This window comes from Perna viridis, chromosome 11 (assembly GCF_037379345.1).
Source record: "Perna viridis isolate PV_CMFRI_1.1 ecotype Kerala chromosome 11, ASM3737934v1, whole genome shotgun sequence".
Classification (NCBI taxonomy): Eukaryota; Metazoa; Mollusca; class Bivalvia; order Mytilida; family Mytilidae; genus Perna; species Perna viridis.
This window is the reverse complement of record NC_142455.1, coordinates 26,373,706-26,386,969: the sequence shown is the minus strand read 5'-3', so window position 1 is coordinate 26,386,969 and position 13,264 is coordinate 26,373,706. Positions and strand designations below refer to the sequence as shown.

At 34.1% G+C, this 13,264-nt stretch overlaps 1 protein-coding gene across 2 annotated transcripts; it reads right to left on the bottom strand.

Moving 5' to 3' along the window:
* Positions 1–2,037: 2,037 nt before the first annotated feature.
* On the bottom strand, positions 2,038–11,927 carry LOC148603526 (ATP-dependent DNA helicase DDX11-like). 2 transcript variants are annotated; one of them, XM_088552198.1, is made up of 4 exons: positions 11,681–11,927; positions 5,722–6,813; positions 4,666–4,918; positions 2,038–3,505 (listed from the first exon to the last, which is right to left on the bottom strand). In XM_088552198.1, exons 1-4 carry the CDS (start codon positions 11,730–11,732, stop codon positions 2,056–2,058), a joined length of 2,847 nt encoding a protein of 948 aa, XP_088408324.1. In that variant the 5' UTR covers positions 11,733–11,927; the 3' UTR covers positions 2,038–2,055. The 2 variants fall into 2 exon arrangements, with proteins under 2 accessions (XP_088408324.1, XP_088408323.1); XM_088552197.1 differs by having other exon boundaries at positions 11,669–11,926.
* Between the last annotated feature and the right edge of the window lie 1,337 nt (positions 11,928–13,264).

Genomic DNA, 13,264 nt, shown 5'->3' with positions numbered 1-13,264 from the left:
TATTCTTTACTGTGTCGTTTCAGTAGGATCAATAGGCGTTAATAACAGTTGAAAAATGGCTGATCCCATCTACGAAACAGGGAATCAGCAGCCTTGTCTTGGTATATGCAGCAAGAGCCAAGGTTCTATACTTAGACCTTTACTTTTCTATACTAGATGCAAATTATTATCCAAAATGTTTAAAATATTCACATGTTATAATCAATGCATATGATACATCCCAAGATGATGTATCGGATAAATCAATTGATACCACTGAATACAAATTAAAAGCACTTTCCATGCAATGGATGAAAAGAAATAAATTGACAATGAATTTAAAGACAGCACAATGCATGTTAATTAGAACAAAGCAAAGGTTGTTAAAATGCAGAAAAAATAAGTATTGAAATTAATGCAATTCTTTAAACTGTTGACGATCAAAACTCCTAGGAGAAAATACAGATTTTTCTTTGACAATGCTTTATCATATAGATTTGTTATCCAAGAAGATATCGGACGAAAAAAGCTGGGTGTGTCACGTAAATTTAAAACTTTTTTGTCTAGCAATGCTTTGCTTAATATTTATAACAATGTTTTCCTCATTTCAATGAATGTTGTACTAATTGTTCAGGTGCAAAAAAATGTTGCTAATATTGATAAGATCTTAATACTTAAAAAAAAGAGCAGCACGGATAATTTTTAATGAGCAAAATGTTATGAATCCATCTAATGGACCTTTTAACCTTAAATGGATGGCTTTGCCTGATTATTTGTAATATAGAAAGGCAATTTTAGTTTTCATGTCCTTAAATTTAATGGTTCCAAATATCTAAATGTATTTAGATATGCTCATAAAGTTAGTGCGAGACCCACCCGACAAAGCATATTTAGATAAGTTCATGAAGTTGAAGCGAGATCAACTACACAGAGCAATCAAAATGTAAAACTTTCTGTTATAAACGCTCTTTCATTGTATCTGGTAGTTACCTGTAAAATAAGCTGAGTGACGATATAAAAAATTGTACAGCTGTCGAATCTTTTCAAGTCAGAACAGTACTTTGGTTAATTGAAGTGTATATTACCTGTATCATATATTTTAGTTAATATTATCATGCAAATTTATAATTAGATGTCAAATTATTTATGTTGTAAAAATGTATATATTGCAGGACAACATTGTAAACCAGTTAAGTAACTAAATATGTCATCTTGTTTAAATAAAGGATATTATTATTATTAAAAATAATAGCACTTCCAGTACGTTCTAAATTAAAGATGGTGTTTTACGGAAATGTACTCCATAAAGTACATTCTTTCAAACAAAATGCAATGGATTATCAAATGCTCTTAACAGAATTATTTGTTAAGAATAGTCATCGTAAAAATCAGTCTATTCTTTTCAAAAAACAGTTATTCAATCCCTACGTAAAACTACCTCATTTTTAGTAATGCACTTCATCAAATTTTGCCTATTTAGTACTTGACATTACTTCTCCTAATCCAGTCCACTGGAATCGAAGAGACAAATTATCTCTCGTACCGTTGTTTTGATGAGATTGTCATTTTTCAATATGTTCTGAGCTAGATTCCAGTAACTGCCAGTGTTAAATTATTCAAGGTGACATCTTATTTTGTCTTGTATAGTGTATTGTGGAGTATTCCATGGAGAGAATTGGATGTATTGTTGAGTGAATTTTACGGTGTGTTAGTTCAGTTTTACCTTACATTAAAGGGGTTGGTTAAGGCTTTGCAAAAATAGTTTAACCAACCAGACATTGCACCTGTCCATACTCAAAACATGTTGTCATTAATGTGTCTTTGTGTTGTTATTTCACTTTGTAGAAGTGTCATCTTTCTGTTACCGTGGATTTTAATACTTTTGTAATACTTTTGTCTAAGCCTTTCAACGCTTACTTAAAGGTTTGTTTACATTTGTTAAAGGCCTTTTCCATGATCCCTGGAAGTATTTTCTATCTAATATTAAGGTTTTACACTAGTGCATTTGTTGTGTTTCATGTTATCAGTTCTTTTTTTTTCTATAGAAAAACATACAGTAAGAACAACTAAAACAATTTAATCAACTTTGTGGTTGGTAAAAAATTTGGCAACATTGCCAATAACTTGCCCATACTTTTCTGTTCTCACTAAACTTTTTCCTATCCAACTTGGCAGCTTTGACGCTACACCTGGGCGACTATACCTTTTGTCAAACAAACAAATTACAGCGTAATCACCACGGTGACGGATAGCACGACCAATTGACTGGTTGACAGCTTTCATACAAATATTTTCATAATGTATCTGACCAGGTTGTCTCCCTTGTTCATCTCTTTTAAAGTTGGCATTTAAGTAGGTCATTTTCTCCTGCAATTCTGGAGATTTAATGTTAGGATATGGCATACCAACCATTATAATCATCCTCCCTAGTTCATCAGAGAAATTAATACCTTCACTCATCTTACCTCCTACTACACAGAATAATATAGCTCCAGTAAGGCCTCCTGATTCATTTAGAACATTTCTCTTTACACATTTAGTGTAATCATCTAAAACTTTATCAACATATCCAGCTCTTTTGGGCTCTTGAAATATCTTTTTCTTCCTTCCTATTTGTAACAGGGTTCCAGATCTTTCCCAATGAGTGTAAACCTGTCGTTGATATTCATATGATGGGAAGAAGCAAACAATTCCACCAGGGACAATCTGACATGCATTGATAATTGCATTTCCAAGTTCTGTTAAAAGTTTCGGATTGTCTCTGGATTGGAAAGTAAAATCAAAAGGTATCCCTGAGGGTCCTCCTTCCACAGCAAAAACTTTCAAGTTCTCTTCTGGTATCACATGACCACAGGAGTATTCCATTATTCTATCAGGGGTAACACCAGCAGAATGGAAGAGTTGATCTTTGAACTCATTGATTGGTTGCATGGTGCCTCCAGCTACTATGACAGATCTAGCATTCTTTACAATATCTGTGAAATGAACTGCAGGATTGAGCAATAGAAACTTCATGCTTGATTGACTTACAAGAGGTTGTTTGCAAACAACAATTCTACCATCTTTGTCAGCATTTGTCAGAGCATCAAGGAAACCTTCAATATGCATCAGGGGAGATCTCAAAACAATTGTATTGTCCTCTTGTTGTTTGACTGTTTCCTGGGGTGAAGCATTACTTTCTTTATCAATCTTGGTTATCTCTTTTAGGAAATTAGAAACACCACTTTTCTTCTCTTCTATCTGGATAGCAACTTGGGCGTCCTGATACTTCTCGGCAAAACCATTCAGTTTCTTAGAAATCATACTTGCTTTGCAATAAACAAGAATTTTAAACAAGTTGATATTATCCAACTGACACTTCTCCAGGAAAGTGTTGACAGTGATGAGCTTAGTTTCAACAGTTTTAGTAGTTTGTTTGTCACCAGGAATACCTGTTTTACCATCAATATATTTGACAAGGTAAGATATTATGAACAGAATCTGCTTGATGTAAAGTAAGTTCTTTGCCTTGAGTCTTGACCTATACCTGGAAATAAACAACAACATAGTTTGGTAACAGCTAGTAAGTCAGTTCAAACATTGTTTGACAAAAGAAATAGATTGGAAATGACTTGAATTAATAAAGATTAACAACAAATATTTCTGTCATTCAAGTTTTCATGATTATTTCACCTTTACATCTTTGAGAACTCTTTAACAATTTTATAATTAGGTAATCACTAAGCCATTGGGACTGCATTCATTTCAGATGAAGAAAATTTTAGAATTTGCCCATTAAGAAGGCATCAAAGTAGTTGATAGTAAAAATGTCAACAAGATAAACATTTCTTGCAAAAATTGACACTAAAATGTAAAATGTGATTGTCATTTTAAGTCTATACTATTATTATTGCTCAGTAAGTCTTGCAGATGCTTTTCAATTTTTTTTTAAAACTGACTTGTTTTAATGTAAACTATTATCAGAGTGACCCAACTGAATGATATCCCCATCAAAAGGATTTTCTCTCTTTATAGGCAGCTTGCTTGACTTCAAAATTCATTACAAAATTTTCAGTAGAGGCAGTGATGTTGTTGGCATAATTCAAATCTACCTCATCTTTTTTCTCTGAAGAAATATATGTCATTATTTTTCAAATTGGAAAATTAGAAATAACCATATAAAACCTTGACTTTGCTGCTAAATGATTATATTTGAAAAGGATTTCAAGAAAAAGATCATTGTAATTTTGAACAAAAAAACACCAAACCATACCCTTCAGTTAACAATTGGGAAATACTGTGAAAGTATTATTGTTTGTGGGGTACCAATTTTCGTGGCTTTTGTGGGTAGGGCAAACCACAAAATTTGTTCCAAACGATAAGGAGATCAGAAACATCTATTCCCATATCTCAGGTCAAAATAATGTGTTTCCTGTTATCCTACCTACCCAAGTTTTTTTGTGCCTACCCTAATCATTTCATGGCCATTTTGACTGAAGCACTGTAAAAGTCTAGATTGTTTCCCAATTAACTCAATAAAAACATTTTTGTAAAATGAAATAATTTCCATACCTACCTACCCTATTTTTGCCTTGCTGGTAGCAGGGAACAGACATACATAGATACCATTTTTTTTGCCTCAAAAAACTTTGTTAGCAAGGGGTATAAAAGTATGTAGATTGAAGTTATACAAATCACAAAGCATACCTATTTTCATATTGTGTAAGTTGAGAATGAGCCCTTAACAACTGTGATCCCGTGACTTCTACACTATGGATGCTATTTATAGTCTCGAGAAGATTATGTGCCTCGTCCACAATAACAATATTTCCCTCCAGTTTGATGCCACATGCCTCACGAGTCGATTTATGTAGCAGTGTGTTGTATGGCAAAACAACAAGCTCAGCTAAAGGTATTCCATATCTAGTACCATAGTATGGGCATGCTTTCATCTGCTTCCCTGCAATAAGAATATGTCCTGTCTGAAGTAGTCAAAGTTGAAAGTTTTTCTCTAGCCACATCTCAATAGAACATTCAATCATTATGTTTTAGAAAAATGCATATATCCACAGCATGCCCACTAATTTTTGCATCTGTGTAATCATGCAACCCTTGACCTTTGAATTTGGCAGTGCAGAGGCATTTTAAAGGGTACAAAGGATCAATTTGTTTTGTTTTTTTCTAATCATGGGGAAGTTGTAATGTGAAAGCACAATGTCGAACAGATACTTGAAATTGTCATATAGTTTTTTGCACAATTTTGTCAATGCTTAATATGATGCACGTAAATGATGGCAATAATAAAACTTCTAGAATCAAACACAGAGATCATAAGCAAGAAATGAAATTACCCAGCATACTCAGACCAATATTTCACTTCTGATGAAATCAAATATTCTCAAATTTTGACATATCTTTACAATGAGCGTTCCGTTCCAGGTGATGGAACTAAGAAATTAAAAAATAAAAAAAATAGGAAATTCTTAATGTACAAGCATGAATATTTTGAATTGTGAAATTGTCAATCATGCGTGATTTTTATCTGTACATGAAAAACATACTGCCGTGGCATGATGTTCCCAGGAGGCACACAAACTTTCTCAAGTCATATATTTTCTTAAGTCTCATTACAAAAAAAAAAAAAAAAATAAAATGTGTTCAGTAAAACTTTGTTCTATTAATTAGCACATACCCATCAACAAGCTATCTTAGATTTGTGACCTTTGATTTAAATAATAAAATATATCTTAATATTAAGTATACCTGTAGTAATAATTTGTTCCATATCCATAGCCTCCAGTAAAACTTTGTCCTTAAACTCCCCCATAGCCTCTTGCTTATAAAATGGACAACCAACTCCCTTCTTCTGTCTCTTTGTTATAGCTTCTCCTGTCTTCCCCCTTGGTGTTGATTTCTTTTTCTGTAAGTCAAGACATACTTCATTTATTAAACTCAGAGCTTTCAGTTTAGTCACCATCGAGTTAATGCATAAATTTTGCCTAGAACCAAGAGAGATTACTCTTATGTCATCACCATATGGACTCTTGATTACCTCCCTTACAAACTGAGACAGTTGTGAATGAGTTCTACTACAGAAGTAAATTTTTGTTACATGCTCATCAGACTCTTCAATATCTTCATCCCCATCTCGATCAAGTTCTTTGTCACTGTCATAAGATACAATCAAATCATCATCTTTATTTTCATCGCCATGTTCATCTGCCTGGTTCTTGGTTTCATTGACCTCATCTTGGTATGCTTTTTGAATATCTTTTGGTGCTGTTTTGATCAGATTATCAAATTCGTCTTCTAACACAGTTCTCTTTCTCTTGATGACCTTGACTTTTGCATCAGATTTCAACTCTTTGACCTTCAACTCATGTTTCCTAATGACCTCTTGTTCTTCCATGACCTTTTTCAGTTTTTCTTCTTTCTCTTTCTTCTGTTTGAATTCTGATATCCAATCTAGTTCTCCACAGTCCTGAGTCTGCAACTTCATTTCCACTTCAAGTTTTTCCAACTTCTCTAATTCTTGTCTCTGTTTTTCTTGAAAGTCTCTCAACCATTTTAAAGCACCACAGATTACACTTAATGACTTCCCAGTACCTGTAGGGCTTTCAAAGATCCCTATCTTTCCACGTTCAAGGCACTCATACAGTTTAGCCATAAAGTCTTTCTGTATATCATATGCTTCAAATGGAAATGGAAATTGTTCTGGAATTTGAACTTTGTCTGTGATGTTGTTGGTAGATGTAATATCATTCTTACAAGCTTCAATGTAATGATTATTTGGAACAGAGGTAGGTGAAAATGAACAGTTTTTAACTCCTTCACTAACTACGGTTGCAGTTTGACCTGAAATAGCAAAATTGCAATGTCAACAAATAATATTACTCAAGAGTAAATCAAGACTGATATGTTATAAATGTTCATAGAATTTTCATAATTTAGCTTGTTACATTTTCTTCATGTAGCTATCAGATTTTGATGAGCATCATATTCTAAGGAAGTTAAGTGTTCATTTTATTCGAATTTAAGCTTTTTCAACAGTTTTAAAAATCAATCATCACTGTGCAGTGGAAACTTGAGTCACCAGTTCATCATTAAAAATAAGTCCAGCCAGGAAACTGCTCTTCACAAATTTGGCTGCCATTTGAAACATGCTGTCAAAGAAAATGATGTACTGAAAGTAATAAATCAACTACCTACAACAACACAGGTAGGCTGTCCAGCCTTGCCACACTTGGTCTACCTACAGCAACACAGGTGGGCTGTCCAGCCCTGCAAAACTTGGCCTACCTACAACAACACAGGTGGGCTGTCCAGCCCTGCGAAACTTGGCCTACCTACAACAACACAGGTAGGCTGTCCAGCCCTGCCACACTTAGTCTACCTACAACAACACAGGTGGGCTGTCCAGCCTTGCCACACTTGGTCTACCTACAACAACACAGGTGGGCTGTCCAGCCCTGCAAAACTTGGCCTACCTACAACAACACAGGTAGGCTGTCCAGCCCTGCTAAACTTGGCCTACCTACAACAACACAGGTGGGCTGTCCAGCCCTGCAAAACTTGGCCTACCTACAACAACACAGGTAGGCTGTCCAGCCCTGCCACACTTGGCCTACCTACAACAACACAGGTAGGCTGTCCAGCCCTGCCACACTTGGTCTACAACAACACAGGTAGGCTGTCCAGCCCTGCCACACTTGGTCTACCTACAACAACACAGGTGGGCTGTCCAGCCCTGCAAAACTTGGCCTACCTACAACAACACAGGTAGGCTGTCCAGCCCTGCAAAACTTGGCCTACCTACAACAACACAGGTGGGCTGTCCAGCCCTGCAAAACTTGGCCTACCTACAACAACACAGGTAGGCTGTCCGGCCCTGCCACACTTGGCCTACCTACAACAACACAGGTAGGCTGTCCAGCCCTGCCACATTTGGTCTACTCAAAAGTCTTCATACAAATATTTTATTGTCAATCAAAGACACCTGGCGTCAGCTTAACAAAAAGTCGTAAGTGTAAAATTGATTGGAAGTAATGGACGTCATGAACTAAAATAGTATTGTGATGTCATGATTTACGACCAATTTCACACTTACGACTTTCTGTGAAACCGACAACAGTAACAACAGGACAATTAACAACAATTTCATACATTAATTACATTGGTTGAAATTTTTTTGTGGATATAATGGTATCAAAGACAATGAAGAAGCTCAACAAGCACAGTTATTTGTAGTTTCACCATGTGTTTGGGTGTATGACACTGAGAGGCAAAAAATACATGTTATAATTACAACAAAGATAAATATGAAAATAAAACTCAGAGCATCCAAATGTTTTAAATTGAGTTTATTTTCTATAATATTCAGTATTTCTCGTACAATGAAAGACTGTTAACAGAACTAGCTCAATCAGTAACTCTGGGTATTTTAGTTGGACATCAAATATTTAAATGGAGAGCTTAATTAACATTACAAAATTATACCATAACTACTGATGGTTCTTTGTTCATTTCCAAATACATGCATCTGCAGCCAACCATTAGTTATATGTACTTCAACCAGGGTAGGAAACTCTTTCAAAATATAGCCAGTCCTGAATACAATTTTTTAATATAATTACTATATGACTACATGGATTTTTACTAAAATTTGCCAGCCTTGCCAAAAAGTAGCCCGTCTCGGGCTGGTGGGCAGGCTACTATTTCCAACTCTGCTTCAACACAAATAGGGTGTCCTACTACCAAACAATAAAACCAGAATTTCCAAATGGATTCATAAAAGTTTGGAAGGCACATGTCCGATGTGGGAAAGTAAGTTTTCATTTGGAGGTCTCCTATGGAAATCTTTAATTGCATAAGATCCTTTTTTTAGGAGGGCAAACATACAATGTACATCTGTGTGTAGGTAGGTGTCAGCTTTGGTGCTACCATTATTGACATGCCCCTTGATTCTATTATAATTCCATACATATGTCACTCCTGGGTTATTATACCTGATTTACCAAGTTTGAACAACTATAATAGTAGGAAATGCCCTAGAGTAATATAGTTGAGTAAGTTGCACTAAATTATTTTACAAATGGCAGAAAAACAATGGACAATAGAACTGTCCTTAATTTAATGTTGACTGACTTCATCTGGAAATTATGGAAACACATAAGAATCAAATAGCCAGTCTGTAATCAAAACTTTTTAAGCAACTACAATGTAGTCAACTGACTAGTATTCAAAATTTTACAATAATCTGAAATCTGATTTGGTAGTCTGAAACAAAATAATACTTGAGATCCAAACCAAAAAAATCTTGTGAAAGAGTAATCATTGGAACCAAGGTTATAGCGGTAATCAATAGAATGTAATCCAGGAACATAGACCAGACATGGAAAACAGACATACACAACAAAGAACATAAAGTAACTAAAGTCATACATACAAAGTAACAAAAGCAAATGAGCAACTCAGACTCCACTAAAAACTGGGATCATGGACCAGGTGCACCGGTAGGGTAAAAACTCAGTGATTGTTCATCTAACAGAATAAATTGCTGATTTAATACTATCCAATTAGGTTTTCAGTAAATCAAATATAATATAATACATTTTGCTGACATCATCATTATGTTCCAACACCTTTAGACCAGGTACTGTAACAGGGCTGTCATACTTTCAAGTAGCAAATGCATGAGATTTGGAAAAAAAGTTTGAAAGATCAAAGGCAAAAACAAACTGTTTAAAAATGTGTAAGTCTCAGTGATGATATTTTGCTGTAAGATGGGGTTGATAACAAGGAGGTAACAGCTAATATTTTTCTTTATAGGAGAGTTCTTTGTGATGTCATAACTTACTTGTGCTATAGTTTTGGTTGGGTGTTGGTTGGCAAAAAGTCCATTGAGAGGCATGGGGCATCAACTTTAAATCACAATTACTTTTTTTTCATTTTTTAAGATAACTAAACAGGGGTTGAAAATTCCTAAAGCCTGACACACGGGACTAATAGAAAATAAAACTCTGACTTCCCGTTATTCAATGAAATAAGTCCGTCGGGCATGGCAATTCTAAAAAAAAATAAAAACTCTTTTTTGAAAGATTTTGTAGTCATTATTTGGACCATGTTTCTCAATCTATTTCCTGACCTATAAATACTTAAAACTTTATTTTTAGAATGGTTATTCACTAGATCGATCTATTAATTAGTCATTCTCAAGTCTGAATCACACCTGTGCTTGGTTTATATGGATATTATATGGATTTACAGTTAAAAAAATAAGAAAACATACAACGAATTGTATGACGCAATGGAAAATCAATGTAACATCATGAACTACCGAAAGATATGCAAAATACAGGTTAACCGGGACTTTAAATATATCTCAAAAGTATTATATGTTATAAACTTACACTTTGGTGCCATGAGCTACTTAGAAGTATATCAAAAGTATAATATATGCAAAACATGTGAGTTTTGATATGCCGGAACCATTCAAGATATTATGAAAAAATGAATCAACAACGGAACCCACATGAAAAATATATGTATTACGGAACAATTATAATGTGCTTTCGAGAAATGTGGGGATATTTTTTTCCAAATTTGTAACTTTTTTCATGGTAATAAACATATAAAATATAGACTTAAAATGTTGAAATATTGGAAAGAAGATAGAGACTGAAAATTAAATTCAGTTAATTAATAAACAAACGAAGAAGCCGTCCACGCCTGCAGCTTGCTCCAGTACCAAGCCAATGGTAAACGTGTCCAAAGAAAACGCAAATACCGAGAGATCCACTCCAGACTGACAACACTAAAGATTCGTCTACAGAACCAGGAACTCACATCAGTCGTTTGCTTACTCTGCTTCTCATCTTTTGCATTTAGAGTAGACTTGTGAACTTTTGATTAGTGCTTGAGCTGTTGTGCTTTGTATGTTTTATTTATGCATTTATTGTATGATTCTTTTAAACAAATCATGTGTACTTTAACTTTATTTACTGCTTTTTCATTTATTTACAATGTTATCAGTGCTTGAATATTATGTACTTATAAAGTGTGTATTAACAATGTCATCATGAATATTGAATATTTAATAATATTGTGAACAAAAAAATCTTATTTTTTTATTTGTTAAAAAAGAAAACTTTAAATGACACCTAAACACTTGCAAGTCTAAAATTCATAAGAATTTTCACATGAAACCTTTACAGATCCCAAATAAAATTTCATACATACAGCAAAAATGTGACAGGTAACTCCAACACATTTAGAATTCCAATTAAAGTTTTGTTTTTACAGTATACACAAACTTAATCCCTTGTTTATACAACCGTTCTGGCTATTCCTACATGGATTTTATAATTTTTACCTATAAATTTTAGAATGTTGGAATAGCCAGAATAAACCACTTAATGCTATAAAAATTAGTAAATATGACATCACTAATGATTGGCGAACTCTCCTATGTGAATGATGGGATGTCGATAAGGCATATTAATCAGAATGTGTCACATGCTTATTTGTCTATTAAATTGATTAGTAAAAGATGTTTCCAAAGCTAAATACTACATAATTTCCATTCTGTGTTACCTTGAAGGTTTACACAATATCTCAGTAACCAGGAATTTTGCATGTATTAATTTCCGAATTTTCGTGTATTAGTATTAAACATTCACTTGTTAGCTTGCTTTGATAAACCTGTTATTACCGGCACATTGACCTTCAAGTGGAACTGCCAAATAAAAATCGTCATCATCGTCAAAATCATCCATCGTAATTGATTGGCAGCATTTTTCTGTCTAATACATTGAAGAAAATTGAATTTGGGACCTAGAATTTGGCGCCATTGGTCTCTATTACTCCCCTTGAAATATGTTGCAAATTTGACTAAAGACCAACAAACAACTATAGATTGATCGATAATAGCAACGGACTCTTGTGAGGAGAATCAATTTTAAAAATGGAAAGACCATAATTTAAGCAGCAGTGAGAGAAATTTAGGAATAGCATTGTCTTGAAAGAAAAATGGTGCTAACAAAGATAGAAATTTGGAAATTGTTGAATAATTAATAAAAATACATGATTTATTTTTCAGAATCCTTTCTACAAATGACCACAAGGAAAACTGCTTTGCTTACAGCATATCATATTTCTTATTTTCTTCAGCATGCTTAATCCAGTACCAATGCAAGTTTATTTCCTCAAGAATGTTCAAGAAGATAATTTTTGACCCACAAAGTATTGGGATATAAAAAAGCTGGATAAAATCACAGATCAATCCCAGAATATCAATGCTTGGTGCTTGCAAGTATGGCATAATACCAAGACATGGTCAATATCATACAGGTATTTTATACCTATAGAATATTAATCCCATCATGTGTATAGAGTGCTTTTAATAATCCTGCTCAACAGGTTTAGGGGAATATATTGATCATCACGTCCTTCTTCAATCTTAATAGAAATCTTAACAAACTTACAATTAACACTATAGTCCACCACAAAATGGTGGTCAAGTTTGATTATGGTGTGAATTGCATAATTACCATTGAGGAGTAATATGGTCCTATTCCACTTAAGCTAAAACAAGAGGCTCCCAGGAGCCTGAATCGCTCATCTGGTTAAATTTTTGCCTTTCAATGGCAATAACTCTAACAAGAAGTTGTCCGACAATTTTGACTCCATGAAGACTTTGATAGGACTTATCATGAGGATCATTTCATCAATTGGAAGCTTCATTCCATCTATTGTAGTTTTTAAGATATTGACTGAAAACTGCAAAAAAACGTTTTTTTTTTTTTGCTTTTCAAGGGCAATAGCACTTATATGGAGTCGTCTGACAACATTGATCCCTGGAGACTTTTGTAGGCCTTACAATAAGAATCATTTCAGCAAGCGAAAGTTTCATTCTATCTATCATAGTTTTCAAGATATAGGCTGAAAACTGTAAAATGTCATTTTTCTCCTCTCAAGGACAATAACCCTTACATGGAGTCGTCTGACAACTTTGATCCCTATAGACTTTTGAAGGCCTTATAATAAGGATATTTAAGCAATTGAAAGGTAATGGCCAAACCTAACGGTTTTGGAGATATATGCAAAAATCTGCTGTCTGATCCTTATGTTCTATTTTTAGTAACGGTGGCCATGTTCTTTAACCGACCAAGAATCCAAACTATCATTTTGTAAAGAACACCCTAAAAAACAAAATACCAACTTTCATTGAATTCTGTATAGTAGTTTCTGAGAAGATTTTTGAAAGTAATGACATCAAAAACAGAAAAAAATGTCCAAAAAGGGCAAT